The sequence below is a fragment of the Sorghum bicolor genome, chromosome 9 (genome assembly GCF_000003195.3).
Source record: "Sorghum bicolor cultivar BTx623 chromosome 9, Sorghum_bicolor_NCBIv3, whole genome shotgun sequence".
Taxonomy (NCBI): domain Eukaryota; kingdom Viridiplantae; phylum Streptophyta; class Magnoliopsida; order Poales; family Poaceae; genus Sorghum; species Sorghum bicolor.
In genome coordinates, this window is record NC_012878.2 from 54,880,970 (window position 1) to 54,900,279 (window position 19,310).

The 19,310-nt window shown below is 46.0% G+C and overlaps 4 protein-coding genes across 4 annotated transcripts; 3 read left to right on the top strand and 1 right to left on the bottom strand.

The window, feature by feature from the left end:
* On the top strand, positions 1,226-6,397 carry LOC8067515 (proline-rich receptor-like protein kinase PERK2). The gene is made up of 8 exons (XM_021447168.1): positions 1,226-3,173; positions 3,866-4,375; positions 4,486-4,572; positions 4,659-4,729; positions 4,839-4,915; positions 5,050-5,197; positions 5,308-5,469; positions 5,601-6,397. The coding sequence occupies exons 1-8, from the start codon at positions 1,325-1,327 to the stop codon at positions 6,009-6,011; spliced, it is 3,315 nt and encodes a 1,104-aa protein (XP_021302843.1). The 5' UTR covers positions 1,226-1,324; the 3' UTR covers positions 6,012-6,397.
* On the top strand, positions 8,622-11,430 carry LOC8082976 (ras-related protein Rab7). The gene is made up of 7 exons (XM_002440034.2): positions 8,622-8,868; positions 8,960-8,986; positions 9,121-9,220; positions 10,045-10,191; positions 10,279-10,359; positions 10,450-10,595; positions 11,057-11,430. The coding sequence occupies exons 1-7, from the start codon at positions 8,816-8,818 to the stop codon at positions 11,121-11,123; spliced, it is 621 nt and encodes a 206-aa protein (XP_002440079.1). The 5' UTR covers positions 8,622-8,815; the 3' UTR covers positions 11,124-11,430.
* LOC8082977 lies at positions 13,601-14,469 on the top strand. Its single transcript, XM_002440035.2, has one exon. It carries the CDS (start codon positions 13,793-13,795, stop codon positions 14,297-14,299), a length of 507 nt encoding a protein of 168 aa, XP_002440080.1. The 5' UTR covers positions 13,601-13,792; the 3' UTR covers positions 14,300-14,469.
* On the bottom strand, positions 14,560-17,354 carry LOC8082978 (ras-related protein RIC2). The gene is made up of 2 exons (XM_002441337.2): positions 16,873-17,354; positions 14,560-15,205 (listed from the first exon to the last, which is right to left on the bottom strand). The coding sequence occupies exons 1-2, from the start codon at positions 17,103-17,105 to the stop codon at positions 14,776-14,778; spliced, it is 663 nt and encodes a 220-aa protein (XP_002441382.1). The 5' UTR covers positions 17,106-17,354; the 3' UTR covers positions 14,560-14,775.

A 19,310-nucleotide genomic window follows, 5' to 3' on the forward strand; every position in this document is an offset into this window, starting at 1 on the left:
TTTTGGCACATGAGCTGTTTTTTTTATTGTCAAACACTCTTTTCCAAAATAGCTTTATGAATGAAGCAATTTTTTCTCTCCTTCCACAAAGATATAAGTTAGAATAAAACTGAAAAAATAGCTTATCTTAACTCTCTCTCTCATTTCTTTCTTTCATCCATGCATAAAGCTATTGATAAAGCAGTTTTGCGAAACAACTTTTTCAAAACAACTTATCTCATAAAGCTCTTTTCTGAAGAAAAAAACTTTACTAATAGTCTGCGTGGAGAGAAACTTATAATTGTCTTTTCTCTTTTGGAAGCTCATCGCCGGAGCTATCAAGAACTGGTCAAGATGACACTACTCCTACGTGGCATTCACAATATAGACTCTATCATAGAGTCTAAAGTTATTTATTATTTCGAACAATGTGGACCTAGAGTCTAAGGCCTTGTTTAGTTCCTACACGAATTTTTTTGGTGCACTGTAGCACTTTCGTTTTAATTTGACAAACTTTATCTAATCATGAAGTAACTAGGCTTAAAAGATTCATCTCGCAATTTACAGATAAATTGTACAATTAATTTTTATTTTTGTCTATATTTAATATTTCATACATGTGTTGCAAGATTCGATGTGACGGAGAATCTTGAAAAGTTTTTGGTTTTTAGTTGAAACTAAACAAGACCTAAATAAGACTTGGAGTTTTTTTTATCTCTTTCGTCAATAAATATGCTGACACATCAGCAAAATATCATAAATAATATGTAATTAATTATCTTGGACTCTGTGATAAAGTTTTGCATTGTGAGTGCCTGATGTAATAAACAACCAAAAAAACATAATCTGGAACGGGCTGCCATCAACGTTTGGGCTGTCAGCGGGCTCGGACTCCGGCACATCGCGCGAGCCAGATCGGTCCAGTAGTCGGGCTGCAGTTGGACCAGTCCTGGCCCTGGGAGAGCCGCATCGCACCGCACGCACGGGCTACGGATTTTTCTCTCAGGTTTCGACGTCCGTCACACGGTCCAGATTACTAGTTCTTCTCGTCGGCCCGTGGAGGCGTGGACGAGCACGCATGGCCGTGCCGCGGCGGTTTGTTGCGAATTTTCCTTTGTTCGTCAAAAATGCCTTTGCAAAAATTTGTTGGGATTTGTTTTCACTTCACCAGTTCACCACACAATCCAATCCAAACAAAACACTAAAAGGTTGTTAAGATTTCCGGAGGTCGGTCCACAGTGGCGCCAAGCTTAAAAGCCAACGGAATCTACGGGATCTCCTCGCTACACGCCCGCCCCTCCCACGGCGACGCGTGACGGGGCGCAGTGGTCGCGCAGGCGCCGCCATGTCGGCCCCGCCGTCAAATACTTCCTCGCCTCCACCATCTGCTACTGCTCCACCAGCAGCCACAGCCGGGTCGCCTCCTTCTCCACCAAGCGCTCCAGAGCCGTCGTCGATAGCCACGTCCGCTGCAGCCGCCCCGTCGCTTCCATCACCCACGGTGCCGGCCGATCCACCACCGCTGCAAGCGCCAGTTGTTCCGCTGCCGCCAACGCCGCTGACCCCGCTTGCTCCGCCGGCTGTTTCTCCTCCAGAGACTCCTCCTGCTCCTATCCCACCGGCACCGGTGTTTCTTCCGCCGCCTGATCCTCCGGCTTCTTCGCCTCCCGCCCCGCCGCTTCCCTCGCCTCCACTACTGCAGCCGCCACCGACGACTCCAACTCCATCTGCTCCGCCGGCACTTTCACCCCCACCGCTGGCGCCAGCGGCACCAACTGATCCGCCGCCGTCTTCCCCTGATCCACCGGCACCACCAGCTGACCCGCCGGCGCCATCTACTCCACCCCCGCAACCCACACCATCTGCTCCGCCGGCTCCTCCCCCGCAATCACCAGTGGCGCCTGCTGCTCCCCCGCCGGCGGCGTCTCCTCCTCCTACGCCGCAGCCACCGGCGACACCAGCTGCACCACCACCGGCGGCGTCTCCTCCTGTATCGCAGCCACCGGAGACACCAGTTGCACCACCACCAGCGGCGTCTCCTCCTATACCGCAGCCACCGGCGACACCAGCTGCACCACCGGCGTCTCCTCCTATACCGCAGCCACCAATACCTTCTCCGCCTGCACCGGTGGCGCCGCCCACGCCGTCAGCACCGCCACCATCTCCACCGGTGATGCCACCACCGTTGCCTGCGCCATCAACACCAACGCCGTCGCCGCCAGTGATCCCTCCTCCGTCGTCGCCAGTGATCCCTGCGACACCACCAACGGCAACGCCGTCCCCTCCGATCATGCCGCCTTCACCATCAACGCCCACTCCGGCGCCTCCAATGCAACCGGCGCCATCGCCACCGGCGCCTGCACCAACGCCCACGCCGTCGCCTCCAGTGACGCCTGCGCCACTAACGCCACTGCCGCCATCCCCTGCGGTGCCAGCACCAGCAACGCCGTCCCCTCCTCCTACCGTGGCGCCAGTACCACCCGCACCGCCAGTACCACCCGCACCCACTCGTCCATCTCCGTCAACACCAGCACCACCATTGCCGTCCCCGCCTTCTCCCCTGACGCCAGGGCCACCACCATTGCCGTCGCCGCCTTCTCCCGTGACGCCAGTGCCACCGCCAGTTCCATCCCCGCCTGCTCCCGTGACGCCAGTGCCACCAGTGCCGTCTCCGCCTTCTCCATTGACGCCATCTCCATCAATACCAGTGCCACCATTGCCTTCGCCACCTCCCCCAGCATCACCGGAGCCGCCAAGGCCGTCACCACCTTCTCCAGTGACTCCATCTCCTCCAGGTGTCCCGGCCCCAAACATACCACCGTCCCCGCGACGAAGGGCGCCGGAGCCACCACCAGCGACGCCATCATCTCCACTCCGACCAGATCCTCCAGCGGCGCCCAGACGGCCGCCGCTCTCGCCGTCTCCTGTTCCGCCATCTCCTCACGCCCGTCCTGGCGTAATTTCGTCGTCCCCACCTCCTCCTGGCGTAATCCCGTCGCCCCCAAGCGATGGCCCTTCCTCCTCGCCGTCATTCACACCTCCGGCACCGCCGTCACCGCCATCCGCTTCAAATGGAACTGTCATCGGCGTCTCCGTGGCCGTCGCAACGGTGGTCGTGCTCGGCCTCATCGCCGGCCTCATCTACTGCTGCTCCAAGAAGCGCCGCCAACGCCGCCGCAGCGCTCCGTCCGGCGGTACGTATGCCAACACTCCCATACCGCCATACATGGCTTGGCCGGTGCAAGCGCACCACCGCAGTAGTAGCTACTAGCAAAGTTTAAGTTTGTGGACATCTACACGCGTGAGTGCGCTCGCGCGTCAAGCAACGTAAGAAATCGCGCGCGTGCCCGCACGCGGGGCCCGCGGCTCGGACGACGCATCACGGCGCGCACTCGCCACTCGTGCGCCGCCGGCGTCGTCACAGCAGCAACCTTTGCCGGTGTTGATGACGATGGCGACACGTACACCATGGACCGGGGAGTTGGTTGTTGTCTTGTTGAAGCTGAACGTCCGGCTGGCCGGTTTTGTGGATAAACCGTGTGCTCTGCTTTGCATAGTGTGGCTTTTGACTCGTGGCAGCTTGCCGCGTAAAAGTGGCTCGTCGATGAATTCGGCGACGGAAACGGCAATGGCTATACAAGTGTGTATACAATCTAGAGTTCTCTGCGTCATTGATCGCTTTACGTGTTTGATACTTGCATATACTGCTTTTCTTGTTGCATTTTTCCTGCTTCTGGTTCGACTAGACTGTTAAAGTGTTTAAGTCGTCGTCACAAATCATGACCCCAGTGACGACTAGTGACCAAAAGAGGTCAAAATTCCACGTATTGGTGTTTCGTGACACACTGCAATCGTCAACGGTCTCAACGATTTTCTCAACTTTCAGGCAATGTCTACGGGCCCCGGCTGCCGGTGACGTCGTCGCAGCAGCAATCGAAGCCGCCGTCGTCAGCGCCATTACAATCCACGCCGCAGTCGTACTCGCAGCAGATGCTCGCGCACCAGTCGTGGCAGACCAGCGGCGGCGGCAGCGGCGCGCTCTCGGGTCCCCTGCGCCCACCGCCGCCTCCTCCTCCGCCGCCGGTCACGGGCGGCACGGTGTCGTACGCGGAGCTGGTCGCGGCGACAGGCGGGTTCTCGGACGCGAACCTGCTCGGGCAGGGCGGGTTCGGGCACGTGTACCGCGGCACACTGGAGGGGGGCGGCGAGGTGGCCATCAAGCGGCTGCGGCCCGGGAGCGGGCAGGGCGACCGCGAGTTCCGCGCCGAGGTGGAGATCATCAGCCGTGTCCACCACCGCCATCTCGTCTCCCTCGTCGGATACTGCATCCACGGCGACCAGCGCCTGCTCGTCTACGAGTACGTGCCCAACAAGACGCTCGAGCTCCACCTGCACGGTACGTGTCCATGTCCATGTCCATGCTACGCTCTCGCTGTCGCCGCCTATTTGTCTAAAAAATCATAGCTAAAAATATTATTCGCTGATTTATTGTATGCATTGTTCTAGGGATTGGTCGGCCGCCTCTGGATTGGCAGCAGAGGTGGAGGATCGCGCTTGGGTCGGCCAAGGGATTGGCCTACTTGCACGAGGACTGTAAGGACCAGCACTCTGCTTGTCTGAATTTTTTTAGACTAGTTTGGTTGTGTTGATGGGACGATAATACCCGGTGTTGGTTTCAGGTGATCCTAAGATTATCCACCGTGACATCAAGGCGGCAAATATACTTCTGGATTACAATTTCGAGCCCAAGGCAAGTGATTTCAGCATATATCACACTGATTTGTTCTTGGCCGGTGTGTGAATCTTGGATGTCATGCTCATGCATGCATTTGTCTGAAAAACGAGCATTTGTTGTGCAGGTTTCAGACTTTGGGTTGGCCAAGATCCAGCCGGCAGATGACACTCACGTCTCCACGCGCGTCATGGGAACCTTCGGGTAAACCGGTTGCTCCACAACATTTATATAGAGTTACTAATTAAAAAGTGATTAAGAAGTTTATGACTGTATCTAGTAGGAACTAGAAAGCATTGTCAGCAGGACTGATTGTCAGTGATAAGCACGTTTTTCAGATACTTGGCGCCGGAGTACGCCACCACCGGCAAAGTAACGGACCGGTCCGACGTCTACTCCTTCGGAGTAGTGCTTCTGGAACTGATAACAGGGATGACGCCTGTCCTGTCGCCCGAGCCAGACAATGACGAGACTCTGGTTTCTTGGGTGGGTTTACTCTGAATTTTGACTCATTGTTCTGAATTTTGACTGAATGTTCATGCAGAGCGAGGTGACTAATTCTGCCATTATTCTTCCGGTGAATGTTTTTGGTGCAGTCAAGGCCTAGGCTGACAAGAGCTCTGGAAGATGACGACCTTGACGAGCTGACCGACCCGAGCCTGGGCACCAACTACGACGCCGTCAACATGCGCCGGCTCATCGCCTGCGCCGCCGCCGCCGTGCGGACCACAGCCCGGTCCCGCCCGCGGATGAGCCAGGTGACCGACCGATCGCGCCCAAGCTGCGAATGATTCCATTCGCTGCATTTTTTTAATTTTTCTTTCTTCCTTTCTTTTTTCAAGAAGCTAACAGCAGTGTACGTGTTGTTTTCGTCTCGTGGACTGCGCAGATCGTGCGGTTCCTGGAGGGGCAGATGTCGGTGGAGGCCCTGAACGCCGGCGTGGCGCCGGGGCAGAGCGAGGTCGTGGACGGCGGCGCGGCCGAGCAGCTGCGGCGGATGAGGCGGATGGCGTTCGTGCCGGGGACCTCCTCCACCGGCGGGGGTTTCCTCACCGAGAAAAGCTACGTCAGCGAGGCGACGAGCGAGTACGGGCTGCACCCGTCGTCGTCCAGCTCCAGCGACGACGACGCCACCGCCACGAGCGAGGCGGCGGCCAGCGCGCACGGCGCCACGAGCCGGACGCAGACCACCGTGTCCACTGCCTCAGTCGCGGCGGCCGGCAGGGATGGACAGAGGTCCGGCGAGATCGGCGCCGCCGAGGGGATTGCCCGCCGCACGCGGTCGGGACAAACCGAGTGACGCAGCGTTTTTTTTATGTCTTATAAAAGTTTTTTCTTGGGCATATCGTTATTTTGGGGTACACAATACAAGCAATCAGGAATTCAGGTTAGTGGTAGGAGTAGAACTTTTCTAGCTTTGCTCATATCATTTTGGTCCAAGGGTTTGCTAGATAAAATTGGTAGCAAATTTTTTGATCAAAGTGCAAACTTTCCCAGTCAGTCAGTTTTGGAGAACACAGGATATTGTAGAGTGAGATGTAGCGGCTTGATTCGTCTCGTGATAGAGATTAGCTGTATGGAACTTTCTTGTAGTCCCATGTGCCTTTTTGCTTCGTTGTGCTGCGCCAGAGATTGCTGAATGACAGGTGGATAGTTAGCATCCACTGGCGTCCACTTAGTTTAAGCTTTCGATTGCTATCATTGCTACACCGCACCGGCCGACCGGTCAAATTATCTATCTCTATCCAGATCCCCAACACAATCAAATGATGACCTGAAGTCACAAGATTGATGGGCCAGATACACTAATCTCCACATGATCCTCATAATACGTGTTCGAGTAAATGATGAGCAACATAAATTTTTGCAAAACCTTCAGTAAATTTTTATCCTTATCGACACCATATCGATAAAATTATATAATAACTATGTTTCTACAGAGTCTAAAATAACATAAAAAAGTTTATATCTAAACTCTACTATCCTCTACGTCACTGATACTCTCAACTAGAGTACCCTAAATCTATATCTAAAATACTCACATGTGTTGTTATAAAAAATAACCTCTTATCGCCATCTAAACTAACTATGTCATGATAAGAAATAATCTAAAGTAACCTCTAAGTTACCCAACTTTGATAGTATCAAAAATGAAATAGAGAAACATCTTGATTTGCATCTAATTCATACATTTCTAAAATTAGTAAAAATAACACATAAATCAGCATCTCAAAAACTACATGTATCACTATAAAAATTATCCCAAATCACTTCAAAAATATGCTTGTACACGGTGTTTGTTAATGTAAACATAGAAAATTCTGATTAAAGTAACAAATGGATAATGTTTTGTACATCTATATATCTTATGATCCCAGACCGCACTAGAATTCTATCTCCACATTCAAGCCATCATCTATATGACTATATCGCAGTCCACAAGTGCATGTGATTATGGCACATATCTATTCATAGCACATATAATTATGGCATATATGTATTCATGCAAGCTATCCATGACAACGAATAATATGATCTACTAACATGTATTTATTTATGTATATTAGCATATCACACCATTCACTAAATTTCATTCGCCAGTCCTGCAGCATTGTACGCAAAGGGGGTTTGCTTTTAGTATAAATGTATTTTAGAACTTGTAACCGATGATGATACCTACTTCCACATTAAACACATAACTTAAGTTAAGGTTACAACTAAATGTGCGACACAAAACAAAAACGTATGGATATATGAATAAAAGAAACATATAAAGTATCTCATTACTATAAGGCCTGGTTTAGTTCCCAAAATTTTTTGGTTTTGATACTGTAGCACTTTTGTTTTTATTTGGCAATTATTATCCAATCATGGACTAACTAGGCTTAAAAGATTCATCTCACGATTTACAAACAAACTATATAATTAATTTTTGTTTTCGACTATATTTAATGCTCCATGAATGTGCCGCAAGATTTTGATGTGATGGAAAATATTAAAAAGTTTTTGGTTTTTGAGGTGAACTAAACAAGATCTAAATATGGACGGAAAATGGTAAGAAAATATTTCTACGGGTAATCCATATGTACAAATTGGAGAGAACAAAGATATCTAATTTTGATTAGCTATGTCTACTAAACCTTTTATGAATTTCTAAGATTTATCTCGTAAAATTATTAGCCATATGCAAGAATACATGTTGACTAACTAGTATCTATAATTTTATAATCTTCCTACATTTTTATATTTCCTGTTATTTTGACCAAGGTGAAATCTTGGAATTTTGACTATGAATTTAATTCTAAAGATTTAGTCTAGACATCATATATAGAATTATAGATTATTAGTCATAAAGCCTACTTTAATAAAACAACAATAATAAGCTATAATCAAAACTATATTTTGGAGACTACAATTGTGGACCGGAGGAGGCAGCATTGTATTTGTATACACTTTTGGGCTGCTTTGTTGTTTCGTTGTTGTTGCAGGCTGACAACAGCCCAAAAAAAACTTAAAGGTACAATCAAACTGATATACTCCATCCGTCTCAAAATAAATATCGTTTTCGCTTCTCGAGAAATAACTTTAACTAAATATATAATAAAAAATATTAGTATTTATAGTACATAATTAGTATCACAAAGATCTTTAAGTCTAATTTTTTAACAAATTTATTTAGAGATATAAATATTGCATATATTTTCTACAAATCAAGTCAAACTTGTGGCACAAAAACCTAAAACGACACTCTTTTTGGATCGGAGGGAGTAAGTTCAAAATATATATATATTTATAAAAAATAAACAATCGTAAATAAAAATGATGCGCTTGCTCTCGCTGTGGCCCACGGTGTGGCCCACACATGCCGTCCCGTTCCCCGGGTCTCCCTTCCTTCCTTTCCTCTTGTGTCGTTCGTTCCAGCGCCCACCACAAAACGCAACGCATCGGCATCGCGACGGCTCCCCAACCCCAACCCCAACTCCCCCTCCCCGACTCTCTGGCCAGGTCTACCTCTCGGGCCGGCCTCTGTCCCTTCGCCCCCCTTCCAGTCCCCCCCGCACGCGAGAGGAGATCGCCACCGCCCCGGGTGGGCCCTAGATCCCGATGGCCTCGCGCCGCCGCACCCTGCTCAAGGTCATCATCCTCGGCGACAGCGGGTGAGCGCTTCGGATCTCCCTCCCTCCCTTCCCCTCTGCGAGGGCTCTTTGCCTTTTGTCTCTCGCTGACCTCTGTTTTCCTGTGATCTAGGGTTGGGAAGACGTCCTTGATGAACCAGTATCCTGCGATTCGGATCGATTCTTGACAAGCTGACTTGATTTCGTTTCGTTGATTTTTTTTTATTATTATTCTTGTTGGTTTGTTGGTTGGTTTTGGGCTGTGTTTTCTTTGAGCTGTGATGTGTAATTCAGATATGTGAACAAGAAGTTCAGTAACCAGTACAAGGCTACGATTGGCGCGGATTTCCTCACCAAGGAGGTGCAGTTCGAGGACAGGCTCTTCACGCTGCAAGTAAGATTGGTTTGGTTCCGCTGGCCATGCTGTGCGAGTAGTTCGGTTTCTTTAGGTCAACTTCAGCCCCGATTAGTACTTTATTAATCAGTCTGCGAACTGATCAGCTCTGATGTTTATAAAAAGCATAGGAGAGGATGTTTGCCGTTCAACACTTGAATGCTTGCTTGTTTAGTTGTTATGCCATCATAACATCGTGCACGTTGCGGCTGATTCATTCTAAACAATATGCTGTTTTGTTTAGGCAGTTTGCTTGCACTTGAAATATCTAGCTCTAGTACTAGCTCCTGTTGACAAAAAGTCAGTTTCATCAATTTTATGTATTCGTTTATTTACTGTATTGGCATCAATGTAGTGAAGTATTCCTGCTAGAAAATGTGCCTCCTGAATATTCCCATGAGAAATACACTACTAGTAAAAGAAGATGCTCTTTAGAACTTCTAGGTGTCTGCATTATTTTTCATTCTTTTTTACTGGTGAATCAGATTTCGCTGCTTATGTTGGCACGATGTTGTTCAGATTAGCGTAGGGGCATTTGGCAGCTATATTAATAACCCTTCTTTATACTTTCCCATAATCTCAGTTCTTTGCTAAATAATTAACAAATGACTGTTCAAATCATTTCAAACCATCTACATATCATAACTGTCTAACTATTTAAAGTAATTTCTTATGTTTTGTCTGCTTCTTAATAAGCACCATCTTCATCGAATCTATTGGGTACATAAGGAATCTATGTAGATTCAGATTAATATCATGCGAAGAGATGGATTTTGTAATCATCCTGTATCCGCTGGTTTATGATGTTTAATATGTCTTTGCAGATATGGGACACTGCTGGTCAGGAAAGGTTTCAGAGTCTTGGCGTTGCGTTCTACCGGGGAGCAGATTGTTGTGTTCTGGTCTATGATGTTAATTCTATGAAATCATTTGATAACCTGAACAACTGGCGTGAAGAGTTTCTAATTCAGGTGAAATATTTCCGATGGTTTATTATTAGTTCAATCTCATAACAATCCTCTTTTTTTTTGTCTAACTTTGGATGTTTCCCTTTGCAGGCTAGCCCATCAGATCCTGATAATTTCCCTTTTGTTCTGTTGGGTAACAAAGTTGATGTAGATGGTGGCAACAGCCGAGTGGTAAATACCACTACACGATTTGCTCTCTGAATAAATTCTTCTCTTGAACTAGATTGTACTGATTAGAAACGTAAACTGCTTTCATTTTAGGTATCGGAGAAAAAGGCAAAGGCATGGTGTGCTTCTAAAGGGAACATCCCCTACTTTGAGACATCTGCTAAGGATGGAACGAACGTGGAAGATGCCTTCCAGTGTATCGTAAAGAACGCTCTGAAGAATGAACCAGAGGAAGAATTGTAAGCACACTGTGATTCTCTTTTCTCTGCATGTTTGAATGACATTTGACAGTACTGGTTTTATGTGACATTAATCATTCCAAGTACTAGAAAATGGAGCACTGAGTAATTACGTTTGAAATACCAATGGGTCCTTCTGTTGGTATTTTGCTCCAGTTAGTCATCAACAAAGTTAGTCATTTTTTCGCTGATCCTCTTTTTTGCGGATGTATTTGCATCGTACCAGGACTAGCATCATTTGCTGCAATAAGACTAGAGTAGTAACATTTTGAAAACAGATAACTTCTGTTGGTCTCTTTTTCAGTATTATCTACAGTATGTTAAATCATCAACCATGTGCTGGTCCTTTTCATGGGGGATATGTTTGCATAGTTTCAGGACTAGCACCATTCGTTTGTTTCTTTGACTTGTATATTTCTTTCCGTGCCTCCTTTTTTGATCTTATCGATTTGTTCTTGAAGGTATGTGCCAGATACCGTGGACGTGGTGGGTGGCAACCGGGCCCAGAGATCATCTGGTTGCTGTTAAGGCATGAGGCATCACGAGGGCGTTGTGATCATCACCGGCTATGCAGTAACCAAACAGTACCTTTGACATTGCTGGGCCTCCATGGTTATCTACGGATCCGTATTCCATTTGTTACCTTTCCAGTCTCCTGCTATGTACCCAAGGGCGCCTGTCCCATGCTGTCAATCCGTGGACTTTGTGCAGTTTCATCAGTAGCGTCATATCTTGTGAATACAATTGGGCAAAATAAGAGGAAGTGTAAACTAAAGTTCATCCTTTATGGTTTTGTGTGGGACGAGTATGAATTTGTTTGGGCAATCGCCGTTTCCTCGCTTTCTGCTTCAATGCGAGTTACTACACACGTTCTCGCTAGAAATAGTAGATGTTATTCATTGTTAAAGAATCTGTCTCCCCCTCACCTAAGTCTGTCGCTCTAAGTCTGTCTCTGCTAAATTTATTAGTTTAATAGTGCTTTTTTATAATAAATTAGTGAATAGTATTTTCAGTCATGCCTTTTTAGGCTCTGTTTAGTTACTCATCCAAAAATTTTTCATCCATCCCATCGAATCTTTGGACACATGCATAGAACAAAAAAATAAACTAATTACACAGCTTGGTTGAAAATCACGAGACGAATTTTTTAAGCCTAGTTACTCCATGATTAGCTTTAAGTGCTACAGTAACTCACATGTGCTAATGATAGATTAATTATACTTAATAGATTTGTCTTGCAATTTCCTGACGAGCTATATAATTTGTTTTTTTATTAGTTTCTAAAAATCCTTCCTGACATTCTTCCGACACATTCGATGTGACGTCCAAAAAATTTTCATCCTCAATCTAAACAGGGTCTTAGTATGTCTACAGAGTCCTGACTTTGGTTTTTTTTTATTCGCATCTTCATCCTCCTGACGTGATGCTAGCTACCATGTCTGGCGACTTTTTTCTTTCCCTCCCCCATTGCCTTCAAGGCCATGGTGGCTCCTGTCCCAATTTGACCGACTGTCTCCTTAATTGCCCGCTCCGATGGCATCACCACCGTCAAAGATGGATGGTTTGCATGTCTTCCTATTCCTAAAAGTTTTTCCTAAGGCCTTGTTTAGTTTTCAAAAGTTTTCAAGATTTCCCGTCACATCGAATCTTGCGGCATATGCATGAAGCATTAAATATAGATAAAAAATAACTAAATGCACAATTTACTTGTAATTTGCGAGATTAATCTTTTGAGTCTAGTTAGTCTATGATTAAACAATAATTGTCAAATAAAAATGAAAGTGCTACAGTAGCGAAATTCAAAAATTTTTGCGAACTAAACAAGACCTTAAACCTGTTAAAGATGGAGAAGAAGAGAGTGAGACGAAGACAAGGATAGAGAAATCGAGTGAACGGTCATGAGGTGTAGCTTTTCTGTTGTTAGAGCATCTCCAGCAGGCTACCTAAATGGACTACCTATCTCCAATCTGAGTAGTGGAGGGCTAAAAATCTACTCCAGCAGACTACCTATTCCACCCAACAGATTTGTTGGCTACCTAAATCCCCCTCTCAATACCCATTCCTGTTGGGTCAAAGACACTACCCAAATCTTCTCTCCCACCTACACGCCTCTCTCTCCCATTAATGCTCTGTTTGTGGGACCTAGAAGTCATCCTCTGCTAAGACAAAAATGGGTAGCTAGTTTTAGGTAGTACTGCTGGAGTTGAAAGCAAAATCTATGTAGTATTAAAATGGGTGGCTACTCAAATAAACATTTAGGTAGTCTGTAGCACTGCTGGAGATGCCCTTAATGCCTCCCCTTCTGGAAAGTGGCACCCAGCTATCACTATATGCAAGACGCGTCTGCAAATTCAGTAGCCATCCTTCGAAAGCCATTTGTAGCAAATAGGCAATCAAAATCCAAAACCCAAGACGTTCTCAAAAAGTCGAAATACTTCACCTCGCCGATGTCGACTCGTTCTCATTTGCCTGTTCGTTTGCGCAGCGCCGATAAAAAGGCACGTTGAAAGCGAGGAAAAGTGAAGATTTTTCGTTTATAAAATCGAAAAAAATGGCGCAGGCCTGTGCACGTCCCGCCCGCCCGGGCGGGCAGAGCACGCATGAGAACACGCCCGACGGGCTAAGGCCTTGTTCCATTTTTTTTTAAAAAAAACGATAATGTAGTATTTTTGTTTTTATTTGATAAATATATTGTTCAATCATGGAGTAACTAGTCTTAAAAGATTTGTCTCGCGATTTATAAACAAACCGTATAAGTAGTTTTTATTTTCATATATATTTAAATGTTTTATACATATAAAGTAAGATTCGATGTGATAGGGAATTTTGAAAAGTTTTGTGTTTTTTGGGTGAAGTAAACAAGGCCTAACCGGCTAAACGAACGTGAAGGACGCGGCCCGCACACGGCTCGGCTGTCGACAGATCCTTTGCCGTGCTGCCTAGCTAACCATTCTCCCCACGTTTTCCCTTCGCCCAATCACGCGCGCAAATCCCGCTACGTTACACCACCCTTTTTCCTCCTGTCCGGCTGTCCCCGGCCCCGGGCATCATCGCCATATATATATGTATATATATATCACGCGCCGCGCACGACGACGGCGGGGGACGTGGCACGGTGGCAGCGCGCATTTGGCACACACTCTCGCACGTCGCGGGTAGCAGCTGCGAAGTGTAGGCGGCGGCGGCGGCGGCAGGTAATGGCGATTGCACCGGCAGCAGCGAGCCGAGCTACTGGTGGCTTAGCCCCTACTCGCTTGATCTCCAAGAGCAGTTTCTTGGTGCCACCTCCCATTCGGCTGCCACATCGCGCCGGCGGCGGGAACAGGGCCGTGCTCCTCGGCGTCGGGCGGCGCGCCGACAACGGCTCGTCCTCCTCTGAGGGCGGCCGGCTGGTGGACGAGGACATGGCGACGCTGCGGCGGCGTATCCGCGAGGCGCGGGCGGAGGACGATGGCATTTTTGACGCTGACGTTGATGCCGGCATCCCGCTGCCGACTGAGTGGACGGAGCTGGAGCGGCGGCACCACGGGAGCTACGTGGCCGGCGTGCGCAGCGCGGTCGCCCTTCTCGAGGTGCTCCTCGTGAACACGCGCCCGGGGCTCGGCGCCGGCTTGCTGGCGGTGCTGCTGCTCGGCGTGCCGGCATCGCTGTTCCTCGTCTGCGCGCAGCTGATCCAGGCCGCTGACTCCGTCTGGTCCGGATGAATGGGCACGCACTGCTGCTGCATCGTCGGTGTATTATAGCCAGAGATGAAGCTGTAGACGAGCTGAGCTATAAGCTGTATTGTAACTTCACTTCATCAATGTAGTTTATGGAGAGGATTCATGTTCTTCTTCTGTTAGTAAGCAGACACAAATTCCTCTGTCGGACAAAAGGATTGGTTGGCAAATTCTTCAGTTAATAAAAATATCGCAGTATAGTAGGCAATGTACTGTGTAATTCTTAAAAAAAAAAGAACACCAAATGAATGAATTTGACAGAAGACAAATTCAGAGCTGATAAATAATAAATAGGAGTAATTTAAACTGATAGACTCATCTCTCAACGGTTTGACTGAACCTCTAACCCTCAGTACCACCACCAGAAAGACAATCGAACAGATTTGTTTTCACGCAAAAGCCGACCGTGCCATACCTACATGAAAAAAAATGAACAAACCGTTTGTATTCGGCTACTCGCCTCAGTTTGAGCAGCACCCAACTCTCTTCATCGCAGACACGTCATCCTTCACGTTTATCTTCTCCCCTTTGCCTGGGCCAGCCGCGCCTTCCTCCAGGGCTTCCACTGTCTTCTTGCTCACGATCTGGTATATCTGGGTCAGCACCTCTGAGAACGCGTTGTCCACATTGGTGGCGTCGAGGGCAGACGTTTCCATGAAGTACATGGACTCGGCCTCAGCATACTCCTTCGCGTCATCGGTTGAGACGGCCACCAAGTGGCGGAGATCGGACTTGTTGCCAATCAGCATCACAACGATGCTCTGATCAGTGTGGTCTCTGAGCTCCCTTAGCCAACGGCCCACGTTGTCGAATGTAGCACGGCGGGTGACATCGTAGACAAGTAATGCCCCTACAGCTCCTCGGTAATAGGCACTTGTAATAGCGCGGTACCTGAAAAAACAGCAGAAAACAATGAGAGAAGATAACGTGAGTGGATACTTATCATTCCTTTCTATCTTCTTGTGATGGATCTGCAAATGAGATCAGACAAGTCAATCTCTCAGGAGAGAGGTAAACCAGCCTGAATTGCAAATCCACCTAAAAACAGATGTGGACAGTTCCAGAGTTTTGCAGCTACTAGTTATAAGTAGTGACCGTTCTAGATTCACTTTCACTTAATTCAGCAATACAGTCAATTGTAGTTTCAAATAGTGTTCCCATAGCTCCATTACCGGTTCTGGAAAACACACACCCTGAATTTAGTATTGCTAACCAACCTCTTACATGGCTGTTGTCAGCTGATTTGACAAACTCCAAACAAAGTTTTGACACAAAAAAGAAGAAACAATTCCTGATTGAACTAGCTGAGTAACATACTATATTTAATCATCTCAAACAGCTTATGAGATGCTAAACTAATGAAACAAGTAAAAACGAAATAGCCACTTATGCTACTTCTAATTTATATTCCGTACAACTAACATTATGATGTGGAGAAGGGATACAGCTTTGTACCTTCCAAAGCCATCACCATCAAACTAAATACATGAAGCTGGTTGGCTTATAACGAACTGTGTAACTGCATGTTTGCTTATTCTATAGAAATGAAATATCACAAAGCAAAAAGTTTGTTTATCAGCATCCCCTGTCTGAAAATCTGATGTTGAGGCAAGATAATTCTGACAAATATACAATTCTGGAGCATTAACCCTCAACTTCTCCCACCTTAAAAAATCAAAACGTAAGTAGTTTTATCCTAAAACAAACATATCTAACTTTGACCAAGTTTGTAGAAAAATGCACCAACATTTAGAGCATAAAAAAATCACTAGAATCACCATGAAATGTCTTAATAGTGCGTTTATTTGGTATCCTAGATGTTGGTACATTTTTCTACAGACTTGGCCAAAGTAAATGTTGGACAAAACTAAAAGTTTAGCATTGCTGATTTCCGTTAGTAGCATCAAACTCATCTAGTTGTCTAAACTTTCCGATTCTTCAACAGTGAGCAGTTGGCATCAAGTTTGCAGTGAGATCTCTTGATAACATAGTTCCAAAATATGACAACCTATATAGCCCCTATTTGGTCTGGGAAGGAAGCAGATCCACAAATAGAATGGATAGACACCAAAGGACAAAGAAATTTACCCGTGCTGCTGTGCAGTTGGCCAGTTGCCAACAAGGTGTATGACAGGAAACGACATCTCAACCACCAAAGATCAAAATGTGCCCACCCTATCTACCTAGTAGAAACAGCTAATAGACATCTGAACCACACAAGTGATTGACCACCCCTAAGATCCCGTCTTTCACAAAATCTTGCCAACGCTGGGGATTCCTCAGCGATTTTACTCGCGGTAAACATCAGCATAGATGGAAATTGCACCAGATCACCAATCGTGGCATTTGCCAAAATAGCGTTACGAAATTTAGCTCCCTAAACAAGCAACCGCAACCAAACAGTAAGGGAGCCTCCCAAGATCAAGCAAAGGAGGCTCCCAAGATCACATTTTTTTGCTCACCACTGGCGGGGCGCACGAGAAAGTAGAGAACAAATCTACTCCAATGCGTCGCGGACGCCAAGCGAAGACGTTCAGAGCAGATCAAAGGGAGGGTACCTCTCCTGGCCGGCGGTGTCCCAAATCTGGGCCTTGATGACCTTGCCGTCGACCTGGAGACTGCGGGTGGCGAACTCGACGCCGATGGTGGACTTGGACTCGAGGCTGAACTCGTTCTTGGTGAAGCGGGAGAGGAGGTTGGACTTGCCGACGCCGGAGTCGCCGATGAGCACCACCTTGAAGAGGTAGTCGTAGTCGTCCTCCGCCCGGTACCCGCCTCCGTTGGCAGCCATTGCTTCCCTTCCCTTCTCTTCCCCTCCCCAGGCAGAGGTTGGCTGGGGTTTTGGGTCTGGATCTCGCTGGAGCCGGGTGGTGCAGTGTCACTGGAATTGGGAGCGGGGTGCCAGTGAGGCGGCAATCAAGTAGTGGAGCAGTACTAGTAGTATTTGCCAGAGGGTTGAAGACGGGAGAGTGGTTGGAGTGTTTACTTTCGGTTCTTAACTAGTTTTTTTTTTATCACGGAAAAGAAGATTTCCATTAAACATTGGTTCTAGGCATATCACCAGAGATCAAATGAGATACAAAGTTTAGTGTACGATCAGTCTTCAGCACCTGCACCGTAGGCAGCTAGACAGCGTGCCAATTGATTGCAGCTTTTGTTACAAACAGAGATTACACAGATTTAAATATAGAAACAGGAAAGCTATGAAGATGGATCTTTTGCTTGTGCACCTAGGCCTTGTTTACTTCCAAATTTTTTTGCAAAATAGAAATAGTAACACTTTCGTTTGTATTTGACAAATATTGTCCAATTATAGACTAACTAGGCTCAAAAGATTCGTCTCGTCAATTTCGACCAAACTGTGCAATTAGTTTTTTTTTATCTATATTTAATACTCTATGCATACGTCTAAAGATTCGATGTGACGGGAAATCTGAAAAATTTTACAAAATTTTTGAAACTAAACAAGGCCCTAATAAGGCTGCACAACTTCTCCGGTTCGAAATAAAAGGGAATGACTCTCTCTTTTACGATTGTATACTATTAGTATATATCGCTATGAAAGGAGAAACAACCAGTAATTATATTTATGTTCACATATTTAAATTAGTTATTTTTTATATTTTTTTTCTATTTCTTTCATTTAAAATTTATGTATGAATCTAGCTGTTCTAACCTTTCAACAAGTTCTAGAGCTACTCTAATTTGACCCAATAAAAAACCTGACTTGACTAGTACATCGAATAGGTTGCCATGATTTCTGACCTTCCACAATAATTAGATTAGACATTTGAATCCAAAATCTGACCCAAACCCCCAAGAAATAGCCTAAACTGACCATTGGGTGGCATGAACCAAGAAAATGAACTCGATGCCATTTTCAAGTCAAGCTCGGTTGTGTGGCCCAGAACCAACTCGATGCTTGAACATGTTTAGGTTAGACACAGAACTAGGGTTAGATTTGGGAACATCAAATTTAGATTGGGAATCTAACAATCTCCAAAGGCTCTCTCTCTCTCTCTCTCTCACACACACACACACATCCTTGAGCTTAAAGAGCAGTATGGATGGACGACTTGGTAGCGGTAGGGAACGTGAGAATGGAAGTATAGTGGTGAGTACGTGAGGACTCTATTAGCCATGGAGTAGAAGGCATTATGCAACACTACAGATGAGCTCAACTAGTGTAGGGGCGGCCAACAATGACGAATGTAGTAACTTGAGCTACAGGTGATAGGATAGGAAGATGGCAGTGAATTGGTTTGCTAGCTCGAAGAAATTACATTAAAGGGAGAAAAGGCGTACAACGATTTTGTTTTGTTTGTCTTATAAAATATTTTTTTTTTACCAGAAGTGTTTTTTCTCTCACAATAAATCAGTGAACAGTATTTTCAGCCATGACTTTTCAGACAAGTGAACATGAGATAAAGAAAACTAATCAAGTATGGTATAGAGAAATTTGGTAAAAAAAAATGGTCTATAGCACTAAGGACTCAAATTTTGGTTTATGTACGAGTTCTAAAATGAATGTAACCAAAAAAAATCATACTTGATACTTTTATTATGTTCACCAAGCTTGTAAAAGTACCAAATAAATTAGATATTTTGTGATGAATTTTTTAAATAGTTTTTGTAATAAAAGTGTTCTCAGCGATCGTACTATCGGTGTATTATAAATCGATACAGCAGCGATAGGCTGTGGCTGCCTAGCTCGAGTTTTGAAGATCGTGTGCCTATTGTCAATGAGCGCATTTCAACATGCTAGGGTTGGATCCGTATCGACAGGGTTTGGATGTGGCAAACTGTCTAGCCGGACTCCGACTGTACTCTATACACGGAAAAGATAAATTGCTGTGCACCGTCTAAGTAACTAGCAATTTAATTTTAAAAAAGAAATACATGATTTTATTATATATATATATAGCTAATTAATTAAAACCAAAAAAGAATCGGCTAGCGGGACGAGGTTTTCGTGAGGTGGATAACACAACCAGGA